This window comes from Ascaphus truei, chromosome 18 (genome assembly GCF_040206685.1).
Source record: "Ascaphus truei isolate aAscTru1 chromosome 18, aAscTru1.hap1, whole genome shotgun sequence".
Taxonomy (NCBI): Eukaryota; Metazoa; Chordata; class Amphibia; order Anura; family Ascaphidae; genus Ascaphus; species Ascaphus truei.
The window spans coordinates 40,641,398-40,661,581 of record NC_134500.1 but is presented as its reverse complement, the minus strand read 5'-3'; the positions used below and the strand labels follow the sequence as shown (position 1 = coordinate 40,661,581).

The following is a 20,184-nucleotide window of genomic DNA, read 5'->3' as shown; positions in this document are numbered from 1 at the left end:
AATCCCCTACCAGCCATGTCTCCCATCAACTCCAAATTTGCGCTGGCTTCCCCGGCGCTTCCCCATCAAGCGCAGTTCTGTTTCCCACGGAGCACTTTTGAAAAACCCACCAGTCGTGTCTCCAATCGACTCCAGAGATGTTCTGGTTCCCTGATTGGCCCCACTCCTTACATAGCCCTCGACGGCTATTCTTAACATGGAGCAGAGGCCGCCGACCAGCCACAGCGTGGATTGTGGCGGTGCAGTCAATGAGAAGATGAGGGCTCATCCGGCTGCACCAATCAGAGGAGGGAGGTTTGTCTAGGCATCTTAGACCCCACAGGTGAGTGAGATGTCGGCAAGCGGTAGATTTGAGCTGGCCAATGGGAATCACGCCATGGGGCTTTGCCAGTCCCATACACGTTGTGGAGTAGGTGAGGCAGTGTCTGGGGTGACAATGGCTCTGCTCCACCGAGAGGCAGCCCCCCAAGCCTAGTGTAAGGAATCGGGGAACGCGTCCCCTGCAGCACACTCCCTCCTTACCTACAGCTTTAGGAACCTCCGTGGACATCACCACATGAGCATGCATGGAGAGGTATTCATGACCACACTGGATCTGGCCCCACCTCACATTCACGTCACGTGATGGTACTGTGCATCACTGACACATGACAAGTGTGCACCGCCCCCTAGCTGCGTGTCAACATCCACTGATCTCCTTATCACTCCCACCTTTTTCCTGCACCGCTCCCTAGTGTCACGCCTGTATGCCCGCAGACCAAGCTAGACCCCAGTACTGAGGTGGGAACGGTATGATACCACACACCCACAGCAGTGGGAGCAAGCCCAGAGTTTAGTATAGCGTTGCTGGGCCTGTTGGAAGAGTTGTTAGAGTATACTTGCAATGCTTGGGGAATATCCGTGAGAATAGTCGTATCCGTTTGCCAATTTTCAGGGATCCAGAGGGTTGAGTCATCAGAGAGCAAGCAAGGTCCTAGGAAGCCAGAGGTCAGCGGAGTCGTATGTGTAGCAAGGTTCAAAGGGATACCAGAGAGCAGAGTAGTCCAGGGTAAGCAGGAGTCAAAGCCAGGGAAATCCAAAGTAACACAGGAGGAGGTAATCACAGGAGCACAGAGGGAGCACAGCATAGGTCAGGTACACACAGGGAAACAGGAACTATGCAAAGCGAGGAAGAGGTGGACAGGCAGGGCTTATAAAGGAAGGTGCACCAATGACAGAGAGGGGAGGAGTAGAGAGAGCAGTGGGAGAAGAAGGAGATAGGTCAGGGGGAGAAGAGGAGGAGACAGAAGGGGCAGTCAGGGGAATGGCCTGTACAGCTTGGGAGGCGAAGACAGGGGAAACCTGATAAGAAGAGTCTGTGCGTGCGCCCCCTGTAAGCTGGGGATGCGCGCGCACAGGTTGCCACACAGGCACGGCCTGCACTGAGCAGGGGAAGATCGCAGGAGGGGGATGGAGCCAAGAGGAGGGGAACGCACACGAGGCCTGTGCCCGCGCGATGGCCAGCAAAGGCAGGGAGGAGCATGCACGCGCGTCCTCCATGTGCTGAGGAGGTGCACGCACCGGACGCATCACCAGGCGCGCGGAACGCCGCGCTGCGGGCACCACGTGAGGAGGAGGCAATGGGACGGATGGCACCACAGGGGAAGGTAAAGGAGCTACCGCGGGGGAGAGGGAGCGGGGAGGATCAAGGCAGGGGTTAAGGGAGCGCGTGGGTATGCGGGACCTGCGGGGAACGTGCTGCGGCAAGGGGAGAGAGGTAGAAGGTGAAGGAGAGGAGTGGGAAGGCGTAGAAAGGGTGACAGGAGATGGGAGAGAGGGACAAGGAGAGGAAGGAATCTCCTGAGTCATCACACCTTGCTGCATATCAACATTCTCTAATCACCTATCACACCCACATGTCTCCTGAACCGCTCCACCTATAACTAAACTGTAACAAATCTTTGCACAAGATTCTGTTCGCCTACAGCGGTAGCGGCTCCAGGACGCAAGGGGTTAATAACATCGCAACCAAAGATTTACCCCAAGCTCCGGAATTCGTTAGCCCTGGTGTCTCTCTAACAAATTCTAACCAACTACTACGAACTTTCTTCATTTGGCCGAGTTATTAGGTTGGCAACTTGCGACTTAGCCTAAAGAACTTTATGCCAGAGACTTTATTTCTGCAGCTTTCTTGCAAAGGACAATTTATTTTGTTCCCCATCCCAGTAAGTGTTGAATTAAGTGTATTCTGAGGTTGTCGTGTGTTTGTCTATTAAGGAAATAAATTACAATTTATTTTGCCCTCCTTGTTGTGTTCAATCGAGAATCATAAACTAAGAGACAAAGGAAACCTAGTGAAGGAGCACTCTATCACAGAAGGAGTAATGTAACTGTGTTAAAGTAATTTTTTAATGTCATCAACAAATATAAAATATAGGGGTTTAACATGAAACAGCATTAAACGTGAGTTGCGGGCCCTGAAGAAGCGTTCTTACGTGAAACGCGCGCGTTGGCCATACTCCCCCATACACGCGGGACGCAATCATTGTTACAGCAACATACATTGATACTGATCTCAATTTGCGGAGTCCCAGCGTTCATATAGTATTTACTATCACTACAATCCTGTGTGCAGCTATAGAGCATTGCAGGCTCTCTTTCGTAATTAAGGGACTTTTGTTTTTCATTGCTGTGTTAGATTTAGGCATATCCTCGAGCACATCAGCATCGATATAAAATGATCAATGCTGATGTAGGGGACAGTGCATGCAAGAGCTAGTGTCATGGTTAATTACCTTGTTAACTTTGCCTGCGCTGGAATAGAACACTTGATACATAGACACTCATTTGCTACAATTGCATACTGTGTCTAATCCCTTTGTTACAAATCCCGGGCTGTCTCTGCAGGAAGCTGTTCAGTCACTCACTGCAGTATCTGCTTGCCGTGGATTCGTACCAACAGTCAGCTGTGATCAACCTCACAACACAGTAACCCTTTCACACCGGGTTACAGTACTACGGTGACAGGGTGGGTGATTGGTTGATACATATTGTTAACCTCACAGCACAGCAGTTCATGTACACCAGGCTGCTGTGCTCCTGTTTTATCAGTCGGGTGATAGGATTTATATCCCCTTTATCCCACACCTCTGGAATGCCCTTCCCCTCAAAACCCGACTAGCACCCTCTCTATCCACCTTTAAGACCCAACTTCTGTTTCTGCGACCCCCCCCCTCCTTACCTTCTAGTCAGTGTCAAATGATGCCAGGTTCATGTGATGTGATATCATATGACCCCACAGCGTCATTTGATGCTGCGTTGCCATGACAATGCATCATCTGAAGCCAGCTGAATCTCAGTATGTTCAGTTGCAGAGGCCTCACTCAATCCCCCGGCATTTAATTTAAATGCCTTGGGGTAGAGCACTGGACCTTTTCAACCCCCACGCCCCCCAAAAATTGTTTTGTGCCCCCCAGTTTATGCACCCCTGCTCTAATAGTTCTGGAGCACAATAATTCAATGATAATGCCCAAAGATAAACAGACAGAAAAAGAAAACTCTTGCATGTAGTGGGTAGTGTGGTGAGATTAGTGAAACATCTTGTATTTATAAGTAACAAACCCTCCTGAAGGAATAGTCAATGATGGTGTCCCACAATGCTGCAGCCTCATTGGAGTTGCATATGCACTGCATTCATCAATAAGGCAAAAATATTCACATTTCTTCTTGAGTTTTTTCTTTTTGCTTAATTTGCATAGATATCAATCCTTATCCACTCCTAGAGCCTCTTACTGTCATTGTGTGGCCTGATCAGCTGCAAATTGAAGAGTCCAGGTAAAGAAATATGAAAAAACAGCAGCACACAGCCAAGGGAGCCAGGTTGAAATTGTAATAAAAAAATATATTTATTAATGAAACATCACCCAAAGGAGCTGTAACCAGAGGGTTATTACAATTTCAACCTGGCTCCATTGGCTGTGCGCTGCTGTTTTTTTAATATTGATTTAGCTAAAAGCACAAATGATAGGTTTGCAGTAGGTACAAGAGGGAGAGCGTCGCTGACTCATGAAATGTCCTTTTCTCTGCATAAAGGAAGATAAAGGGCAATAACCTCTAGTTTCAGCAAAAGCATTGCAGTGCAATTGTTCAGTCTCTCACCTTGGGGCCTGCGGTGCTGAGCCGGTCCGCAGCTCCCTCCTCCTGTCGGATGGAAGTTGAACGCGATAACCAGCAACGATAGGAGGGAGAGGAAGGGTCACAGTGACCGGGAGGCGACTGCTGAACAGGGGAGCCGTCGCACCGCCGGAACAAGGAAAGCTGGGAGTGGTTTCCAAGCTCCTTCCCCCCTGGCGGCCGAGGAACCCCTGAGGGGGGCACGTGGAACCCAGTTGAAAATCACAGCCCCAAAATGTCCACTGTATATTTTATTTAACTTGTGTTGTCTTTACAAGTACACTATTTTTGTTGTTTTTCGTATGTATGTATGTATGTCTTTATTTATATAGAGCCATTAATGTACATAGCACTTCACAGAAGTAATACACATGGTAATCAAATAAATAACAGATAATATAAATAACAGATCATGGGAATAAGTGCTTTAGACAAAAAAAGTAACATTAAGGAAGAGGAGACCCTGCCCCTAGGAGCTTACAGTCTAATTGGTAGGTAGGGAGAATGTACAGAGACAGTAGGAGGGAGTTCTGGTAAGTGCGTCTGCAGGGGGCCAAGCTTTATGTATCCTGTGTTCAGAATATCCACAGTGCTATTCATATGCTTCTTTAAGCAAGTGTGTCTTCAGTTGGGTCTTAAAGGTGGATAGAGAGGGTGCTAGTCAGGTATTGAGGGGAAGGGCATTTTCATATGTTATGTATGTATGTATGTATGTATGCATGTCTTTATTTATATAGAGCCATTAATGTACTGTACATAGCGCTTCACAGCAGTAATACATGTGACAATCATATAAATAACAAATAATACAAAAACACATAAAGGGAAGAAGTGCTTTAGACACAAAAGTAATATTTAGGAAAAGGAGTCCCTGCTCCGAAGAGCTTACAATGTAGTAATAATAATAATAATAATAATAATAATAATAATACGTGTTTGTTCTTGTCTAGAACTGCTAGTTTTACGTAGCATTTTGGAGACACAGCCCCTGCCCTGTGGAGCTCACACTTTATGTTTTTGGTGCCTGAGGCACAGGGAGATATAGTGACTTGCCCAAGGTCACAAGATGACACTGGAAATTTAACCAATCTCAGTGCCAGTCAGTGTCTTTACTCGCTGAGCCACTCCCTCCCAAATGTATACACATGTATTTATTCATTTAAACATATTATATTAAGAGATACACCATTGCTTATAGTTTGAGTTGTTGTTTCTTTTTTCTTTGTTTAACGCAGATATAATTGCAGAAACACATTTATATTCATGTTTTATAAAGTATATGGTATTTTTTTTTATTTTATCCTTATTAATAATGTATTCTATAGTTTATCAATGAGTAATTATATACATTTTGTGTATCCATGTAACCTCTACAAGGGCTCACAACACACACATCAAACAGCAAAGTGGTTAGGGATAAATGCATGTAACCTATTTTTAGTTTTCGCTTTGCAATGATGTTGTGGCATTATTTGACTATGTTTAATTAGTCTGAGGGTGTTACCTTGCCAAATACTTCGACTCCCTTTTCCCTTTCCAACACATGTTCTTATTCGGTATTGTACCTTTATAGCCAACACACTGTCTGGTGTCTGTTTGCTTATAGCTGGATTTGGAAGCAGCACTGCCACCCTGTGGAGTAATTGTCAACTTCAGACATTTCTACTGGGAGGATATGTGTTTGCTGTACTTCTTACCCCGGTCTGCATTTCTTCCACGTGTCACCTCATGATGGGGTCCATGAGAAGTCAAATCAAATTCATAAAACAGTTTTTCTTAAGAGGGTGACATATACAAATACTGATGAATGTAGTTGATCATAGAAATCTAAAACATTAAACATGAATTACATTTACAAATATATAGATGTAGACACTATCTAATTACATAAATGAAATAGATAACACACAAATTGGTTCACGTGAGTTGTGCCATACTAGCACAGCAAATCTGATCACTGTTTATGAAGATAAACTCTCAACTAATCCCATTGCCGCGCGCCTTTATTTTTTTAAACATTAACGGCTTTCACTGAGCCAATCAGCTTAAAGACCTTTTTCAGCCAATCAAAATCAGGTAAATTCAAAAAATGTAATTCACATTCCTCCCCTCAGGTTGTGTGTGTGGTTTTCAATCAGGTCCGCCCATACTGCATATAAGCAGCAGCTGCACAGCTGTTACCTCATTAGCTGGTTGTAGTTCTTCAAGTTTTAAGAATGACTGGTCGCGGCAAAGGAGGAAAAGGGCTCGGGAAAGGCGGTGCCAAGAGGCACAGGAAGGTTCTTCGTGACAATATCCAAGGCATTACCAAACCAGCGATCCGCCGCCTGGCTCGCAGAGGAGGAGTGAAGCGCATCTCCGGCCTTATCTATGAAGAGACCCGTGGGGTGCTCAAGGTTTTCCTGGAGAATGTGATCCGGGACGCGGTCACCTACACCGAGCACGCCAAGAGGAAGACAGTCACCGCTATGGACGTGGTGTATGCGCTCAAGCGCCAGGGCCGCACTCTGTACGGATTCGGAGGCTAAACGGTGACACTTCTTACCAACGGAGGCGGAATTCACATACAATTAACCTAAAGGCCCTTTTAAGGGCCACCCACATTCTCCTGTATAGAGCTCTGGTTACACCTCCATCCTATTCTAACCCGTTTTCATGTTACTTTCTCTGACGGGACGGATTTAATATTGGTAACAGGTTAAAGAAAGATACAATTCACAACAGAACTACCCAAGGTATGTGACCGCATTTCGTTAGAGCGCTTTATTTACTATTTTCAATGACCTTTTCATGTACACGTGAGATATATACACTCTGCTATACTTCCTGTATGCTATGAACTGCTCATACATAAATCAAACTATCTACAAATATTAGTTTAACGGTTTGATATAGCTTTCTCTGCACTTGACTGATTTAAATGAGTGCTTGTTTGTTCCATATACACATGGTGTACATTACACATTTGTACAGTCTGCAAAGGAACATGTATCTGATCAACGTATTACTTGTATTTATTTACACTGCTAAGAAAAGAGATTACCTTTGTTTTATATATTTGCCTAAATCAATGACAATGTTTAAGCATTAATTAGTGTATATTATATTGCTGTCATATTATTTATGCTCTTAAAGCAGAGTCCCCAAAACAAATGCTTCATATAATAGTCACTCATTCTATGTTCCATTCAATAGTCCCATATATTGGGCTTCATATATCAGCATTTGTTAAGGAAACAATGGACGAATTTTTTTTAGCACTTTTAGTGACTTTCTGATTCTTTTGTCAACTGTAAATCACATAAATATTGATCGTTTTTTGTTTTGTTTTTGAATCTACGAACATAAATGCAACCACACATTTCATGTGTAAAAAACATCGGGTTGATGGTCTCGGAAGCAACAGATATATATGAAGAGACGGTAAAAAGACGCCAACGCTTTGATATCTGCCATTCAAACAAAGACCACACGGTGGCAGTATTGCTTTAGAATTGACCTCTATTCTGGAACCTGGATTTTTCACATGATCTGAATCAGACAAAGGTTTCAACTCCCAGATGTGTTAAAAAAGTTTTGTGGATTCCCTTAAATATAATTGGTGAATTAAATCCAAATCAATAGGACTCTAGCATCACTTCTCAAATCACACACACACATGTTTACTTAGGTGGGGGCTGAAACTGCCAGAGATGCCACATGTCCCATACAAACTATACAGGGGAAAAGGCAGCAGCACCAAAATAAAGGCAACAAAACACAAATGTATAACACACACTAATAAGAAATGCTTTATTCTTCCTTACTTTTGTGAACTATATTTCTAAATCTAAATCAAGCTGTTGTATTAATTTAATATTTTTTTTTCACACAGCCTCTCAAATTGGAATCTTATCTTAGACGTGTGTCCTTAGTTATCATTGTCACGGAAGACCAGAACGTCACCACGGTATCAAGGCACCAGACAGGACAAAGCAGTTAACTGAAGAGATTTTATTCTGGCCGGAGCCAGCACCGCACAACATCACAAACCGCTTACACTCTCCAAAACGGGAATACATTCCTCAATGCTCCACCTCACATCCGCAGAGGCCCTGTTCGCTTTCTTGTGGAGGGGCCGCTGTCACGGGAGACCAGGTCTTTTAACACATTTATACCGGGATCATTCAATAGGCAAAATAAGGCAGTGAAATAAAATGGGGTTTATTTGATAAAAACCTCGGAAATACAACAAACTCAAAAGACAGAAATAAAGACACTTACTGGGGTCTGGGGATTGAGATCAAGCCTTTTGCTATGTGCAGGGTGTGAGGGCAAGGGTAACAGGCTATATAATAAAGGTTAAGCCCTATGGTTACCCTTGGGTCCCGTAGGTCCCTGACCGTTAGCCAGCACTGTAAGCCAGGGGCCAGGTATTGTTACATGCAGAGTTAAAGTGAGCCCTGCTTTTCCACTTTCCATGTTCCCTTTACCCCAGACTCGTGAAACTTGCTGTGCGTAAGTTTTAGGTGGGATATTTGGTAAGAATGCAATTATTTTGTTTGCAGGAGTTTGGGGATCAGACCTACTGTTAGTACCTTAATTCTACCTGGCGAGCAGGCATGAAATGCCGGTACGCAGGTGGAATTACACTGGTTAGTAAGGGAATAAACCCTAATAGGGTGCTGCAAACCGGTGTCGGTTGAAGACCGTTATCACAGTCTTCAATGAATCAGTGGTTAGTTTTACTTCATGAGCAGTGTGAAAGGTTCCCCCCTTTGAAATTCACCAGTTCATAAAGACAGATTTATGGTGTATAATTCTCAGGCACATTTGGGGTTAACCGCTTATGGAGAAAGGGAGACCTCTAACCTGACCGGTTACTGACTTTGAAAAAGTCGCTTAGACGAAACGCGTCAGAGAATTGTTCTGTCTTTTTAATCAGGGCTTATATGCCGCATTAAAGTTTTTTTGTTGCACGCTGCCGCCAGCCTGATACTTTGTACTGCAGTGCTCCAAGCCCCCCCTCCTCTTCACTTACCTGGAATTACACTGGGGCTGCCCCGTGTCCCCCACACTCCTAGTTTTCAAGCCCTGATCTCATTCCTATGTCCCCTACAGTCACAAGCCTCTCCAAGGTCCGCCATGTATTAAAATATTTTTTATATGTTTCATACATTTCTTTTAAGGCTCTATGCAGTCCGCTCGGGCATCTGCATAAGGTGCCAGCAAGTCTGTATAGAGTCCGTAGTTCAAAGGGGAGACGGGATGTTGAAAGGTGTCAGGGTGCTAAGTGGATGGGGCAGGGAGGAGTACTGAGTCCGGAGAACAGAGACCCCCTGCAGGGAGGCCTCTCTGATCTGCCAGACTTAGTGGAGCTGCCTAGTAGGTGGCAATGGGTTGACCATAAAAAGCGGCAGAATGTCGGCGCATTTCCTATTGGTCGATTCATATGTCCCGCCCATGGGGCATCCCGAGACGGCTCGACATGCCCCCTCCTCTAACAGCCAAGAGACGAGCCCCTGTTTCTTTTTTTTTTTTTTTTTTTTTTAAACTTCAATTTTATTGGTTTGTAAATACACGGCATAAAGACATCTCGTAAATGTAACAATTTCTGGTAATTCCAGACAGTCTTAACACATTTGAACACTATCCTCACACCGTAGAGATATTCCTGGACATACAACATATAACAGACAGGGGAAGGAAAGGACAATGGGGAAGAGAAAAAAAGGGGGGGGGTTTGGAGGAGAAGTCACTGAGGCGCCTTATCATGTGTGGATGACCTGAGTTAGCTCTTCGCTATATCCCTGTAACCACGGGTAGGAGGATTCCTGCCTTCTTCATTGTCCACGTTGGGGGTCCTCCCGCCGACCTCCATCAGAGGAGAACTCACATGTTCCTATTAGAGCCAGACGCTGGCATTGCTCACTCCCTGAATATCTGTCTGTGCCTGCCAAGGACAACCAGACCTTTTGGAAATTTGGGCCAGTGTCGTTAACCAAACTCTTCAACTTTTCCATCTGGCAAACAAACCAAATCCTATTTCGAATTGTTTCTAATGAAGGAATTGCATCCTGATTCCACAATGCTGTGGTCTCGCACATCATGGACGTTGCAAAATGTGCAAATAATTTGTTTCCCGTTCTCGATACTTCCTTTGTAGGCCTGCCTAACAGGAATAGCCACGGGTCTAGCGGAATTGGTAGGCCCAAAATCCTCTGCAACCAATCTCTGATTTGACACCATAGGGGCACGATACGAGGACAGGACCACAGCATGTGCACCAGGTCCCCCCGTTCCCCGCACCGTCTAGGACAAAGCGGGGAAGATCCTGGGACAAATTTAGCCAATCTAACTGGAGTGAGATTCCACCTCATCAGTACCTTATATGAGTTCTCCTTTAATGCCATGCAAATCCAGCTACTGGCAGCCGCCTTGAAACTTTCCGTCCAGTCCTCATCTTCTAGTGACCCTGCCAAGTCTGTCTCCCACTGTGTCATGAATCGGGGTCTGTGTGTATCGTCTCTTTCGGTGACATCCACTTCTCTGTATAAGGCAGAAATAAGTCCCCGTGTGTCGGAGCACCGCACACAGAGCTTTTCAAAATTGGTTAGTGGTGGTCTCACCGAGTGCTTAGTGTAAAATGCCCGGACCTGGAGGTATCTAAGAAATTCTGTGTTGGGGATGTCCTTTTCCGACTTTAATTGGTCAAATGACTTGATAGTGTTCCTCCCCTCAAGGTCTTTCAACCTCTCAAACCCCAACTGCCTCCATAGGGTGACATTATTGCCTTCTAACCCCGGAGCAAAATCTGGGTTACCATACAAAGGGGCCATTAGAGTGTGTTTTGAGGTCAATGAGCAACTAACTTTAGCCACTTCCCAGACAGACACAGAGTTGAGTTCCGAGGCCAGCGGCCTTTTCAGGTCCTTTAATCTTGATATTGGGTACCAAATTAAGTCCCTAAACTCCAGTGGGGCGCACATGTCCCTCTCCAGTGCCACCCACCTTCTCAGCTCTGGGTCTGTGTGCCATTGTGTAATTTGGCATAATTGCGCCGCTTTCTAATAAGATAACAAGCAAGGTACCGCCAGGCCCCCAGCCTCCCTAGGTCTTTGCATAATTTTCGCTTTAACCCGAGGTTGCTTGTTCTTCCAAATAAACTTAAATATTGAGTCTTGCAACGCTCTAATCTCAGATCTCACCACAGGTATCGGAAGAGTCTAGAACAGATACAATAATCGGGGCAGAAGGTTCATCTTTACACTATATACTCTGCCAATCCATGAAATTCCATATGCGGACCAATCCTTGAGGTCCTTCTTCAAGGCCCTCAACAGACTATGATAATTTGCCTGATAGAGAGATGACACCTGCTTTGTGAGGTGCACCCCCAGGTACTTTATAGTTTTGGGCTGTCACTTAAATTTGAAGTTAATTTCTATTAATTTCTCCAATTCTTTTGGGCTGTTCAAACTAAGAACCTCAGACTTTACCTGGTTAATTTTGAAACGAGAAATCATTTTGAATCTCCCCAGTAGGTCGAACAGGTTGGGTAGCGAGGTAAGCGGCTTTGCAATCGTTAAAATAACGTCATCAGCATACAATGCCACTTTATGCTCTTGTGTGCGAATTTGAATTCCAGCTATATCTGGATTACTACGGATCTGTGCCGCTAGTGTTTCCATGCATAAGGCGAACAACAAGGGAGATAGAGGGCATCCCTGTCTTGTACCACTTTCAATTTTAAACAGCTCTGAGGGGAAGCACTGGTGGATCACTCTGGCCACCAGAGCTGTGTACAATGCTTTTATTGCCCTTAGGATTTTACCCCCGAACCCAAATTCCCCAAGCGTGGCCTTCAGGTATGGCTAGTCCATCCTGTTGAAGGCTTTCTCCACGTCCAAGCTTAACACTAGTCCCTGGATCTTGTTGGCATTGATAAAGTCAATTATATCTACAATCCTCCTGGTATTGTCGGCCGCTTGCCTATCTCAAACAAAGCCAACCTGATCTGGGTGGATCAGCCTCGGCAGGACAGCACTATTGGCCAATAATTTAGAATAGATTTTGACATCCGAATTGATCAGAGATATCGGCCGGTAACTTTGACAATTTGTGGGATCTTTATCTTTTTTATGAATCAAGGAGATTAACACCTGAAGCATCTGCTCTGTGAAGAGCTCCCCAGCTAGAACCCCATTAAACAGCCTAAACTTGTATGGGGCCAAGATCTCAATACACTTCTTGTAATATAGATTGGAGAACCCATCCGTTCCCGGGGCCTTAGAGGACTTCAGGTTTTTAAAAACCTCTGTTAGCTCCTCTAACGTAAAATCTGTCTGAAGGGCCTCCACCCCGTCCAACCGCGGTAATGCTGCTTCCGTCAGGAACATCCGCAGTGCGCCGCTCATCTTTGAGCTATGAGCCACCTTCTGCCCATTGTATAACCATTCATAATAGGTTTTAAATTCTTCCACTATACGTTTGGGGTTGGAGGATGTTTCTCCTTTTTGTGTCTCCTAATTGCATGTATGTTGTAATTTGGTTGCCTATTCCGGATTCTGTTGGCTAACATGGTATCTGGCTTGTTGGCTTTTTCAAAGAATTTCCTCTGTGTCCAACTCAGGTCTTTCTCAGCCCAGGAGGTGAGTAGAAGGTTAAGTTCAATCCTTACATCCTTCAGCTCTTTTAAAGTATCCCCTCTACCTGTTCGGCTATGGAGTGTAGAGAGCTCATGTAACCTCCTATATAGCTGTGCCAATTTGGCATCCCTTTGTTTCCTTCTCCTAGCTGCCATACTTATCAATACTCCCCTCATTGTGGCCTTGTGAGCCTCCCACAGCGTTGTGTGGGATTCTACACTGCCCATTTTGATTTGGAAAAACTGCCTTATCTCGTCTTTAACCGACTGTGCTAAGTCCGGTATCTTATTCAGCGAATCCTTAAGCTTCCAATTTGCTCCTGGGCTAACTGGACTAATTTGTGTGAACTTTAGGTCTATCGATGCATGATCCGACCATAAAATGTCATGTATTTTGGTATCGGAAATCTGTGGAACAATTCTGTTTGACACAAAGAAGTGGTCAATCCTACTGTAACTGTCGTGAGGATGTGAGTAAAATGTGTAACAACGCTCGCCAGGGTGTTGTTCCCTCCATATATCCACGAGGCTCCCTCTATTGAGCCCTTCCTGCAGAGCCGAAGCGCTCACCTTTCTGTCTCTCTGCTGCTGTGGGCACCTATCTATCCGTGGGTCAATAACCTTATTAAAATCTCCCGCAAGGATTATAGTGCCCTCCGCCCAGCGCTTGAGGTAAGGAAAAATGAAGGAAAGAACTGGGGATCATTCTCACATGGAGCATATACACTTGCCAATGTCACATTGCACTGCTGTAACAGGCCCACTAGAATAAGGTACCTACCCCCCGAGTACTGCTTCACCTTCTCTACCTGAAAGGGAAATTTGTGGTTGAATAGGATAGCCACCCCCGTCTTCTTTTCTTTGGCCGAGGCCAGATAGAACTGCCTATAATTCTTATCTAAATATCCCGGGCTATTACTCGAGCTGAAGTGTGTCTCTTGGAGGAAAAGGACCTCTGCCCCCCACTGCTTGAATTCCGTGAAAGCGACTCTACGTTTTTGCGGGCTGTTAAACCCTTTAACATTTTGGGATATAAACGTTATTGCCATGTGTATACGTGGAATGGACCTCTGTGTGATCTTTATGACCCTCTCCTACCCAGTCTTTGTGGCCAGCTGTAGTACCAGGACCATCTGTATTGTCTCTTTGTTGCCTCTGCGCCTCTTCTGCCTCCTCGGGGGAAATCTGGTGTGGAGGACGGGATACACATATAGGGTTGACAGGGAAAACAAACATCATATATACATGAACAAGAAACCATTTTGGTCTCTGTAGACCTAGGGTTTGGTGCCCGGGGGTACCAGCTACGCCTTGGACCCTCCCTCTTACTGGTCCAGGCCCATGGGCAATGTAGCCGCCCATGATTCTCTGAGACTTTGACAGAACTGCAGGCTAGACCCACGGCTCTGTCCCACCAGCACATGCCTACGGGTGGAACTGGAACCCCCCCCCCCCCCCCAACCACCGGCAAATCTGAAACTATACTAACTATCTTTATTATCTGTAATTACTAACTCAATTAAATGAACTAACCATGCTAACTATACATCCTTAACTATTTGTGTATTCTATAACTGTTGAACTACCTTGGAGTATATGAAGCCTCTCCTCTCTATGTGATGCACAACTCCCCCTCTCCCTGCTGAGACCAACTTCCCTAATCCTCACCCTCTGTCTTCCATTCCTTCTCATCATTGCAGTCCCTTTGATCTCGCTTTCTATTTTTGCCACCCTGTCCCCACCCTCACTCCCATTTGGGTTCCCCTATCACCGCCTCTGTGTGGGAACTGCTTGGAGAGGCATTCCTTTGGGGCCAGACCACCTTACGTTGTCCGAGTTCTGGCCATGCCCCCTCCTCCCCCTTCCCCAGCCGCCCACAGCTCCCCGGCGGCGGAATACGCACATCCCTGCCGGAGAGTTCCCCTCTGTCCCTCAGCTCTTCTTCCGGAGGTCACCTGACTCTCCAACCGCGTCATCTTGCCCTCGCCGGATCTCCATGAAGGACCTCTCCATGATGTCATCTGGAGAGTCCCCCAGGGGGCTGTCTTTAAGCTGTGGTGGGCGTGACTGAAGGCAGGCTCAGCAGACATACAGAGGGTTCGCGCCAAAACAACCTCCACCATGATCCTTTTCGCGCCTTCCCCCCTTCTTCGTGGGTTCTGTGCCTCGCCGCCATTTTTGCTCAACCTGCTTTCTCTTGTTGCCTTGCCCATGTAGTCTCCTCCCCGCCTCACAGAGCCCCCATTCGTCCTCCGGGGGACAGAGCGGCTGCTACAGCTTCTCACATGGCTCTCCCTCCAAGGCAATGCACTGTTAACGGGTTTAAAACTTTTTTCAACAGCTTAATGAGGCTGGCCCTTTAAGGCTTAATTGGCACTTGGGATCTGCTCCCCCGCCTTCTCTTTCCGCTTCCCTGCTGACGTGCTCACAGTCTCCCAGTCCCTCGACTGAGAAGGACACTCCTCCGGGACCTCTGGGTAAGTGGGTTTTTTCGGCGATGCCAATCTTCTTGAGGAACGCCTCTCCCTCTGAGATGTGTTAAGTGTATGGGGCCAGCCATTCTTTATCACAGCAGGGCGAATGGGAAGGCCCACCGGTACCTAATGTCCCTGTCCCTCAACAGCCTTGTAATTGGCTGTAGGGCTCTCCGTCTCGCCAGAGTTATCGGAGAAATGTCCTAGAATATGGCCATTTTGATTCCGTCGAAGGAAACCAGGGGGGTTGTTCTGGTAATTTTACAGATCTCCTCCTTTGTCCTATAGTGATGAAGACGGAGGATCACATCGCGTGGGGGGTTATTGGGCAGAGGCCGGGACCGCAGGGCTCTGTGGCACCTGTCCATGCTCAGTTCTGCCTCTGACTTGCCGGCATTATAGAGTTCATCCTCCGGCTAAGCAAATCCTCCACGTCTTGTATTTCCTCCGGGATCCCCCTTATGCCTAAATTATTTCGCCGGTCCCGGTTTTCACTGTCTTCATGCCTCTCCTCTAGCTCGGCCACTCTCTTTTCTAGCGCCCCTATCTTGGCGCCGGCTTCCCTCAGGCACCTTGTGCTTGCCTCCATTTTTTCCACCAGCTCGTTAGTGCGTGTGCCAATGCTCCAGATATCCTTGCGCAAGTTTTCAACCTCCCACCGAAAGAAGGTTTTTAGGTCCGCTAAGAGCTGAGCTATTTCTCTTTTAATGGTCCTTGGTTGCTCTGCCACGGCTCCCTCTGTCTCTGCTGCAGAGTCTGTATCAGAGACCGCCATTTTCTCTTCCTCTCGTGCCTTGCCGGCTCCCGCAAAATATGCCGCACGTCCACCTTCCTTTTATTATTTTGCCTTGTCGTCGTCATCTCTATATGTTCTTCTATCCTGCTGTAAATAAGTTTTTCCCAACTGAGTTCGTAAATTGTATGTTTTATTAATTATTTTGCCGGCGGTTAGCGGAGCATTCAAACGATGCCACCATCTCCGCTCCCATCACGCATGCAATTTTGAAAAGGTGGGCTTTTCAAAATCGCTCTGTTCGAAATAGCAGAACAACCGGCTTAGTTTTAAAGCTAGGAAAGTCTTCCTCACAAACGCGAGGACCAAGTTCTGAGAATTGAACGTAGTGGTCACAGCTGGGATTGTAAGCCGAAAAGAGGACCAGGATAACTGGGTGTATATCCCGATCAGGGTAAGCTCCTCCAAGTGGGTATCCTGTGTGATGGTGAGGGGGTAACCAGGCTCAATAATAAAGTTTAAGAGAACTTGGTTACCTCTGCTCCATGTGTAAAGATCCTAGAGTGTCAGCTCTTTTACCCAATTGCCATGTATGCATCTCTGACACTGTATAAATTATGTGACAATTCAGTATTTTTTGTATTTTGCCTTTCCAGGGGTGCTGGGCAGCAGAGCGAGCGAGGCTGGGAGTTTGAGGGTGGGTTTTGCGGATAAACTTCAATCATTTTCAAAGATTGTTGCTATTTAGCAAGAATCCCGAGTTATGGGATACCCCCAAGATGTAACCAGGAATCAGGTAATATTCTCAGGCACATTGAAGCACAGTGCTCTGGCAAACCCTGGAAATGTTCTTGCGACTCACCCCCAGGTGCCTGGAAAAGTTAAAGGGGCATGATGAATCAAGGTACCCCCAGAATGTCCCGGGGTCCCTAGCATAAGGTGGGGTGCCCAGACAATGCCCAAGTCACCCTGAACCAGGTATAGGGGTTCAGGAGGTGCTCCAGCTACAGTATGTCCAAAAGCTGTGAGGGTTTTTATTGTGTGGGCAAAGTTAAAGCCAGGATTGTGCAGTGTGCCAGGATAAGGCTGATAAGAATAGGGAACATACAAGAATAGATCTGTCTCTATTTTTATGTAGGATAATAAAGACTTTTTAATTATTTTCTCTGGTGAGATCCCGATATTTTTCCTACAGCAAGCGTTTCGCACCCACGTGCTTTGTCAGGGGTCACGAGAGGTCACTCTTACGCGCTGCGCTGATTGGCTGAGGCAGTAGCTGCATACCAGGAAGTGCGGGCTGTTTGTATCATCTCCACGGCTGGGGCTGTCTGGACGCTTTTGCTCCTGCATGTTGTTCCAGTTCGCGCAACTCTGGTGAGTGCTGCCTCCCCCATTTCAGTCCTTGGCCCAGCGTCTGTGTCTGTTCATGTAATGTGCAGCTCAGTATTGCATCAAGGGTCTGTGTGTAACCTCAGGGTTTCTATTCATATGGTATTTGTGTGAGTGCTTGCTCCTATTTTAGGGCAGTATTCTTATTATTATTACTATTATTATTATTACTATTACTATTATTATTATTATTATTATTATTATTATTATTATTATTATTATTATTATTATGATGTGTGGTCTATTAGATTGTTCTTCATTTATTAAAAGTACATTTTTAATACTTAACAGAGGCTCTTTTCACATTTTTGTGTCTATCATCTTTTATGTTTGAAACAAAGAGAGATACCGGCGCCAAATGAGTCCAAGGAAGTGGAATCCTGGACATCCAGTGGAAACAGAGACGCCATTTCTGGGTTTTGTCCACTAGGAGACATAGAAGAATCGCACGGTTCCAGGGCACTCTGCGGACCCTCTACACGTGGAGAACAGTCCACACCAGTTCACTGCTTTAAACCATCTGCCGTCCTGTGAGTGTTACTCAGGTTTTAACCGACCAGAGCAGTGTTCCAGATTTTGTCCAACATTTTATTTAATCTAGTTATATTAAACTCATTTTTATTACTGGCTTTGCTTTGTGTTTATCTGTCCTGTCGTGTCTGTCTGTCTTGTTATTAGTGTCAGCCAGTCTGTGATTTTATGTCTGTGTAAACTGCCATAGCTGTGTTGCACTAAATATCTCTTTTCTCATTGCATGTTCCACTTCCAATGAACGAAGTCCCATCTGGTCACCCAAAGACTAAGAGACTGTTGATCATCTTGGGACTTGAACTGTTTCCACTGGATGGCCAGGATTCCACTTCCTTGGACTCATTTGGCGCCGGTATCTCTCTTTGTTTTATGCCTTTATTCTGATTGTACTGTCAGATCACCACCAGGCTGCCTGTTATACCAATAGGGCTCACCCTTACAGTAGGGTATATTATCTATTGACATTAGCGCTAGTATACATCACCTTCTTTTGTTATCTGTTATGCTTGGTAACTAATCCCCGGTGCGCTGTGTGTGTTTTGAGTTTTTTGTGACCCCAGCAGCAGTAAATTTGAAACAACCAAAAAATGCTCTTGGAGATATAGCAGTGAGACAGATTCAGACATTTCAAGTCAAAATATTTTCTAAGTCCCCCTTTTTGGAGGAGAATGTAGCAGTCATGGCTGGGATTGCAAGCCGAAAACAGTTCCAGGACGTTTGGTGCTAACTCCCAGTCAAGGGATTTCGGCTTCTCCGGAGGAAAGAGAGCGGTAGCGTCTTGAACTTCATGCCAATTTGAGTTCCAGGACATTTCGCGCCAAGTCCCGGTCAACCTAAATACTTTGTTTTCTGTTCTATTTTACATAGGAAAGTCTAGTTTTGTAGCCCATACCCCCGTAAATTTGTTTTCTGTATTTTGTAATCCACTGTGTGTACGTCTGTTTCTATGGAATAAATGACAATTTGTTTTACTATCTTGTTTTGCTCAGTGAAGGATCCCGGTAAAAAGGTGTAAATACCTGTTCTCCTGTGACAGAGACCATCTAGTGACTTGTGTCGATATAGCTAAGGTGGGCTTTTCAAAATTGCTCTGTTCAAAATAGCAGAGCGAGCGCATGCGCGACGGTGGAGAGAATGGAGTCCTGATCACAGAGCTCCGTCCCCACCAGCACATATATTTGAAATTAAAGCGGCAAAAAATAATCTTTCACTCATAAAACATAGCGAAGGACAAATAATCATTCACAGATGGCTTCCAGCAAAACATCACGGACTAAAAATCAGCAGATATCCACATATCTCAGAAAGAAGGGGGCCACGTCATCTGATAAGCCGGGGACTCCCGCGCAATCAAGTAACATGGATCCCGATTATGACCCCTCTGCAGAAGAAGATAGAGATGAAGAGACGGTCCGGCGAAAGGATTTAAAAGAATTCTGTGCTAAAATGCAGACGTTCTTCAAGAAAGAGCTGTGGGCCATCAGACAAGACGTGGATGCAATAGGAGAGCGGACGGCCACCTTGGAGGCAACAACAGACGAAACAACTGCTACCTTGATACAGACTCAAGAACAAGTCAGCACATTACACGAAAGGATTAAATTCTTAGAAGACAAAGCGGAGGATGCGGAAAACCGTGACAGACGTTGTAATATACGTCTGCGAGGAGTCCCTGAAAGTGTAACAGACCCGGCAGATTTTACCAACAACTGGCTGGAACACTTGTTCCCAGATAAACCGGAGTCTGAAATATGTTTAGACCGCTGCCATAGAGCTTTACGTGGTAAGCCACAAGCAGGAGACCCCCCCAGGGATATTGTTGCCCGCTTTCACCACTACCGCACTAAGGAAGAGGTGTGCAGGATTGCAAGGGAAGCAAGGTCTCTGGAGTTTGAAGGAATCAGACTTCAGGTTTACCAGGACCTTGCCCCAGCTACCTTCTCCAAAAGAAAAGCACTGGCCCATGTTACAAAGACACTCAGGTATAACAACACTAAATATCGCTGGTTGTTTCCCTGTGCTGTGCTCTCTATTAAAAACGGGGTTGCACACACCCTTCGGAGACCGGAGGACGGGGAGAGCTTTCTGGCCAAACTCGGTGTCACTGGTTCACCTCAGAGCCCCCCTCACCCCCCATCAACCAACGTGAAACCACCTGCCCCCATCGGGAACAAAGCAGCCCGTCCCAAGAATGGATCAAAAAACAGTGATACCACTGAAATCCCAAACATCAAATAAGTTCTTCCCGTGCAGCAGTGCCCTTTTGGAAACCTTCCCAC

At 45.8% G+C, this 20,184-nt stretch overlaps 1 protein-coding gene across 1 annotated transcript; it reads left to right on the top strand.

Moving 5' to 3' along the window:
• Positions 1–6,368: 6,368 nt before the first annotated feature.
• LOC142469221 (histone H4) lies at positions 6,369–6,680 on the top strand. Its single transcript, XM_075576179.1, has one exon. The coding sequence runs from the start codon at positions 6,369–6,371 to the stop codon at positions 6,678–6,680; it is 312 nt and encodes a 103-aa protein (XP_075432294.1).
• Positions 6,681–20,184: the final 13,504 nt, after the last annotated feature.